At 30.9% G+C, this 6,000-nt stretch overlaps 1 protein-coding gene across 1 annotated transcript; it reads left to right on the top strand.

Annotated features, from left to right (window-relative positions):
- Positions 1–1,181: 1,181 nt before the first annotated feature.
- LOC145952815 (isoliquiritigenin 2'-O-methyltransferase-like) lies at positions 1,182–3,205 on the top strand. The gene is made up of 4 exons (XM_083065840.1): positions 1,182–1,610; positions 1,834–2,147; positions 2,266–2,330; positions 2,470–3,205. The coding sequence occupies exons 1-4, from the start codon at positions 1,219–1,221 to the stop codon at positions 2,761–2,763; spliced, it is 1,065 nt and encodes a 354-aa protein (XP_082921966.1). The 5' UTR covers positions 1,182–1,218; the 3' UTR covers positions 2,764–3,205.
- Positions 3,206–6,000: the final 2,795 nt, after the last annotated feature.

Here is a 6,000-nt window from a genome sequence, read left to right as displayed (position 1 = left end):
GCTAAATAAGTCGACACAATTATTTTTTGTGACGGCTAAGTCGCTGGTAACAATTTTATTTATTTTAATTTTTTATTGTTGGTTAAGCTGACATTAGGTCGACACAAAATTTATTTTATTTTTTTCTTCATCTTCTTTTTTCAATTTATCATTTATTCATTTATAATTTTAGCATTACCGAGACTCGATCTTGGAACCTTAACGTGTTAAGGGAACTTGATAACCAACTGCACCATCATACATTAGGCGTATATAAGATTCAAAAAATCATCTTTATCTCTCTCAAAGCACGTATACTGTAAAAAAAATCAACATTATTCTTTAGAAATAGTGTCGATTTTTCTAACACTAAATTTAAATTGAGTTTAGTGTTAGAAAAAACCGACGCTATATTTAAAAATTAGTGTCGACTTTTCCGACACTAAACTCAATTTAAATTTAGTGTTGAAAAAGCCAACACTACATCTTAAAATAGAGTCGGATTTTCTGACAATATTTACGTCAGCTATTAGCCGACGCTTATTTTCTACAGTTATTTCGTTGTATTCTTGTAGTGCTTCCTAATAAAATTATGAATCAACTTGATAGCAAATACATATAGCTCTAGATACTTTGTTTGGACCACATAAGATTTTTAATTGGCATTAGAGCTAGTCATTAAGTTTATTAAATGCTGATAAATTTTTTTACAATTTATAAAAAAAACATTTGAATTTTAAAAGGCCAAAAAGTTTATGAGGTTTTTAATCGGCATTAGAGTCATTAAGTTTATTAAATGCTGATAAATTTTTTTACAATTAATAAAAAACATTTGAATTTTAAAAGGCCAAAAAGTTCTAAAAACATAGGTTCAAACTACGTAGTCTTGAGCAGAATTTTTTTTTTCTTTTTGCAAACTATTATACCTTTTATAATATTATAGATACATATATAGATAAGATAATGAGAAGAAAAGAGAAAATGTATCTCCATTTTCTTGAAATTTTTTATACATGTTAATAACGCAATTTACATAAAGTAAATATGAAGTTGATCTCGTTAATTGCATCTTTAAATTTATTAAATATTAATAAATTTGCAAGTAACTTAATATTACACGTAACACAACCCATCGTAAACAGTAACCACTAATAATTAAGCTTATTATTGTAGAATTTTACCTATATAAACAAGACTAGTGAAACACATGGTAGCAATCAAAAATAAAAGGAAACAACAATGGGTTCTAATTATGGAGAGGAAAACAATGCATGGATCTCTGCAATGAATCATTTGCTTGGAACAGTATATTCTGCGGTATTGAAAGTTGCCCTTGAACTCAACTTGTTTGAGATCATAGCAAAGGCATCAGCAGTTGGTGTCTCAGCATCTGATGTTGCTTCAGAACTTCCAACACAACACCCAGAATTGCCTCGCAGGCTTGACCGCATATTGTGTCTATTAGCGAGTAACTCTCTTCTTATTTGTTCCACTCGTACAAATGAAGATGGTCACGTTGAAAGGCTTTACCAGCTATCCCCTGTTGGTAAATACTTCGTCAAAGATGAAATTAACGGTTCTTTGGCTTTCCTAGCAACTTTCTTCCAGCACCGAGTAAGCGTAGATGTCTTGTAAGTAACACAATTGCATAATATTTTCTCTCTTTTTTAGTAAATAAATAAATATTCCTTTTTCATTTTCTCAATGAATTGTTCTCTCAAATTAGAGCTTGTTTGGTTCTCAAGATCACCTTTCGTTAATATTTATTAATAAAGTTACACCTATAAACTCATATCTCTTCTATGATAATAGGGTATTATTTGATTTTGATGACGTTGTTGTGTTTTATGTTAGCCTTGATTTTAAGGAGATACTTCTGGACTTTGACAAGGGATTATTCGAGAAAGTTCACGGAGTGCCTTTTTTTGAACACATACAGTTAAATCCGACTTTGAATAATGTTTTTCATAAGGCAATGTCTGATCTATGTATAATTGAGATGAACAAGATACTTGAAACATATGAAGGATTTGAAGAAATATCGTTGCTAGTTGATGTGGGTGGTGGCATTGGCCAAAATTTGAATATGATAATCTCTAAGTATCCTTCTATAAATGGTATTAACTTTGATCTACCCCATGTCATACAAAATGCTCCAATTTATTCAGGTATATTTATTGTGTATGAATTTTGTCTAGCTAGTTGGCTATGTTTTAAGTAACTTTAATGCATATATTATTTTTTATTTACTTTGCTAATGAGTGAAATATATCAAATTCTGTGAAGGGATAAAGCACCTAGAAGGAGACATGTTTAAAAGTGTTCCTAAAGGTGATGCTATAATATTGAAGGTTAGTGATCTAAACTCTATCTTTACCCACTTATCTATGAGGTCATGTATAATATTAATAATGATCAAATTCAAATTTATCTAGTACTATAAAGTTGTGTTACATAAGTTATTGACACGTGGTTGCTTAATCATTGCAGACCGTATTGCACAATTGGTCGGATGAAAAATGTATAAAAATTTTGAGTAATTGCTACGAAGCTTTGCCACAAAATGGGAAGGTAATCGTCATAGAGGTCATAGTTCCTGAAGCAATTCACTCTACCGATTTAGATAAAATGGTAACTGGCTTTGACAACGTGATGTTGCTGAATGGGGGGACCGAAAGAACGGAGAAACAATTTGAGAATTTATGCAACCATTCAGGATTTTCTCATTTTCAAGTAGCTACTCGTGTTTTCTCTACTCTGGCAGTGATTGAGTTTCGTAAGTGAATAATAGTAAGTTTAGGATCATAAACCTTGATTGACTGTATATTACTGATGATGCAGTCACCATGCACTTATTAATATTTGTGCAAATAAATGTTATGGAATAAATGGTCCAGTTATAATTATAAAAACTTTCTATATATATCACACTTTGGTTGGAATGTGTGATTTGCAACTTGTGTTGATTGTGGTGGTGAATTTCATTATTGTTTCCCGGGAGATTAGGCGGTGTTGGAAGCAATGTATGTGTATTAACTCACATGTTTCCAGGTATCTCATGTTTTTTAGAGGGTAATAAGTATGGAGACAAGTAGGACATGTTAGTTAATTATGACTTGCATCATCACGTTAATTTTCACTATGGGATTTGTTGCCTCCTTTTGTTTGGGAAGCTTTCTTTTGTAATCTTTATATATGGTTACCAAGATACCATTTTATGGCTAAATTCTATTTTATTTCCTGAGTTTTGGTTTATTCTTCCATGTTTATTTGTCTCTCTTTTTTCTTATCTATTTAATAATTTTGGGTGCTGTTGGTGTAAAAAAAAAATACTTTTGGGTGTTTGATAGGTTTTAAGAATTGAGTTTAACCCCTCAGGCAAACATACATAACAATGGGTGGGGATCAATCCCATTATCCAACAAATAACCCACACCTCAGAGTAAGGTTTTCACTGTTCTTTTACCTTGATGGTTGCCAAACTCCATATGTAGATCTCTGAGATCATCTTTGGTTCTCCCTATTCAATGATAGGCAAAAAGATGAAAATCCTCAAAAGAATAACTTTCATTGTGAAACATTTTTTCTCCAACTCTAGTTATCTTTTTGACGATCCAACCATTGAAAACATAGAATAATGTTCTACAAATTAGTTATCCAAAATTCAGCTTGATCCAACAGTGAACAAAACTTTGGTTGGAATTATAAAATCGCTACATAGTAGATATGCAAATTGAACAATCAATTTCCTATATTCTTTTTTCTCGTGTTTTGTTGTTGTTCTCTCTCAATGACAAGTCACTCTCTCCTATTTAAAGCACAAAGATACATGTTAATTATGAGAGGTAACCCTAGACTACTACTCTATAAATAGAGAACACGAAACCCTGACCCTCGCATAATCTATCGATAAAAGTTTGTTAATTCGTTGTTGGTTACTTCCCTTTTGAAATTCAAATAATTACTTATTATAATTAACTAGAAAATATTCTTTTTATCACTAATTTTTTATTATCAAAAGAATCCCAATTAATTAATTCAAAACCTTATATATAAATACATAAGATAATATTTTTTCAAATAAATAATTTTGAAATCTTTATTTTCATTCACATACATAAGATAATATCTATTCAAATAATATAATTTTGAAATCCTTATTTTTCTTATCTTAAAACATTCTTATCTATAAAACTTCTCAATCAATCAAAACCATAATATACAATCAAAATACGTAAAAACAAATATAATCTGTTTATTATATCTCTAATAATTAATATAATAAATAATTTCACAAATATTCCTTTTATTAATAAAAACACTCATAATTATTTAAAAATATATATAATGCAATTATATATTTAATTAATTAAAATATTCTTTTAATAATTTTAGAAAATTTAGGATGTTACACTAGTTCCTCTTCGTGTCACTTTTGCTACCTTTCACTTTTCTCATGTCACTGTTGTAGCTCTCTCTACAATTTTTCCAACATGCGAGTGTTATCTGGTGTCTCTTGATTTTGGCTCAATGATATGCTTGTTCTCGCCATCTACTTGTCAATAAAGACAATATGAATAATTTTTCTATGGCTCCACGATGGACACCAAATGTACTTGTTGGAAAAAGTACTTGTTTAAAGTCCTTGGAAGTCTTCAGTTTTTTGGATTGGTGATTGTACTTGCAAAAGGGACTCTAATGCCAAAGTCAACGATAATCATAGTGTATATGTGTAATCTCAAGAATCAGTGTACCTTTTGAAGGTGAAATGCAAGTGTATGTATAGGAGAAAAGGTGTTACCATTAATTGATGTGACATTTAAGTGCATTCAAGATCTTTTATTATCATGTAATAGTTAAATGTTACCATTTGCTAAACTTAACCACAAAGCTAGAGTCCTCAAGTTGTCAAGGACTATGCAAATTGGGAGTGATCTTGATGGAAACCTACTCCCCAAGGATCCCTTTGGAAGAAATAAGACCAATAAGGGTAAAGAATGATAAAGTTAGTTTGAAGAATTGTAGGGTACTTACCCTTATTTTGTAGAGTACCTTACATTTGAAGGCTTATCCTACTTCAAAGGACTCCTATTGTTGTTATACATTTTCTTTACTTGTAATTCATTTTAGTAGTGATTGTATTAGGATATTTGATCTTGTATTTTGGGTCAAGTAGTGTAGGTAATTTTATCCTTGTATTACTTGAGGGTGTAATTAGTAGACTAGGGGAGGTTTAAATAGTAAAGTCTTGTTAGACTTATTTGGGCTTGGATGACCCTAACCATTTTTATGGCCCATAGATTTGGACGTCCATTTGCTCATGCAAGTGGTTTGGACGTCCAAATCATGTCAAGCTTGCCATCTAAGCTACAAATTAAGTCACATGGCTTTGATAGTGATATCTCAACAAACTTGTTAAAAGTAATAATTAGTCTAGTAGTTGTAATGATTAGGTTAGGTAGTTGACATTAACTTAAGCTAACTTAGGTTATTCTTAAACTAGGATTAGCTTAGCTTGCTCTATAAGCTTCTAAAAACTAACTAAGCTTGTAGACTGTTGAGATTTTCGTTGAAGTTACTTTTGTTATCATTGTAAATCATTTTAATTCTATCAACGGACTCAAACACGGCAAGTATACCGACCATTCAAATAGTAAATTATATCGTATCCACAGGAGCTAGTAGGTAAAATAAGCATTTATTGACTATTCATGACTAAAGAATAATTCCATTTTCATAGATTGTCATGCAATTCAAATAAAAGTTATGACCTATGGAATGTTAAAACTATAAAATTGGTTGTTTTGTGTGTGGAAAGGGTAGAAATGGTATTGTAATTTTATAAGATTGTGGGGTTAGATATCACCGAACTATACACTGATGAATATTTAATCTCTTGTTACATTCACTGCTTAGTCAACCCATAAGTTTACTCAAACCTAATCAAGAGCCTAGGTGCGAATAGTGAATATGAATTCCTTGAGTATCCAATACCTACACCCGCATTACGGGTTAGGGTTT

Source organism: Cajanus cajan, chromosome 10, assembly GCF_000230855.2.
Source record: "Cajanus cajan strain Asha chromosome 10, NIPB_CcT2T_4, whole genome shotgun sequence".
NCBI lineage: Eukaryota > Viridiplantae > Streptophyta > Magnoliopsida > Fabales > Fabaceae > Cajanus > Cajanus cajan.
This window is presented reverse-complemented; position numbering and strand designations above follow the sequence as displayed.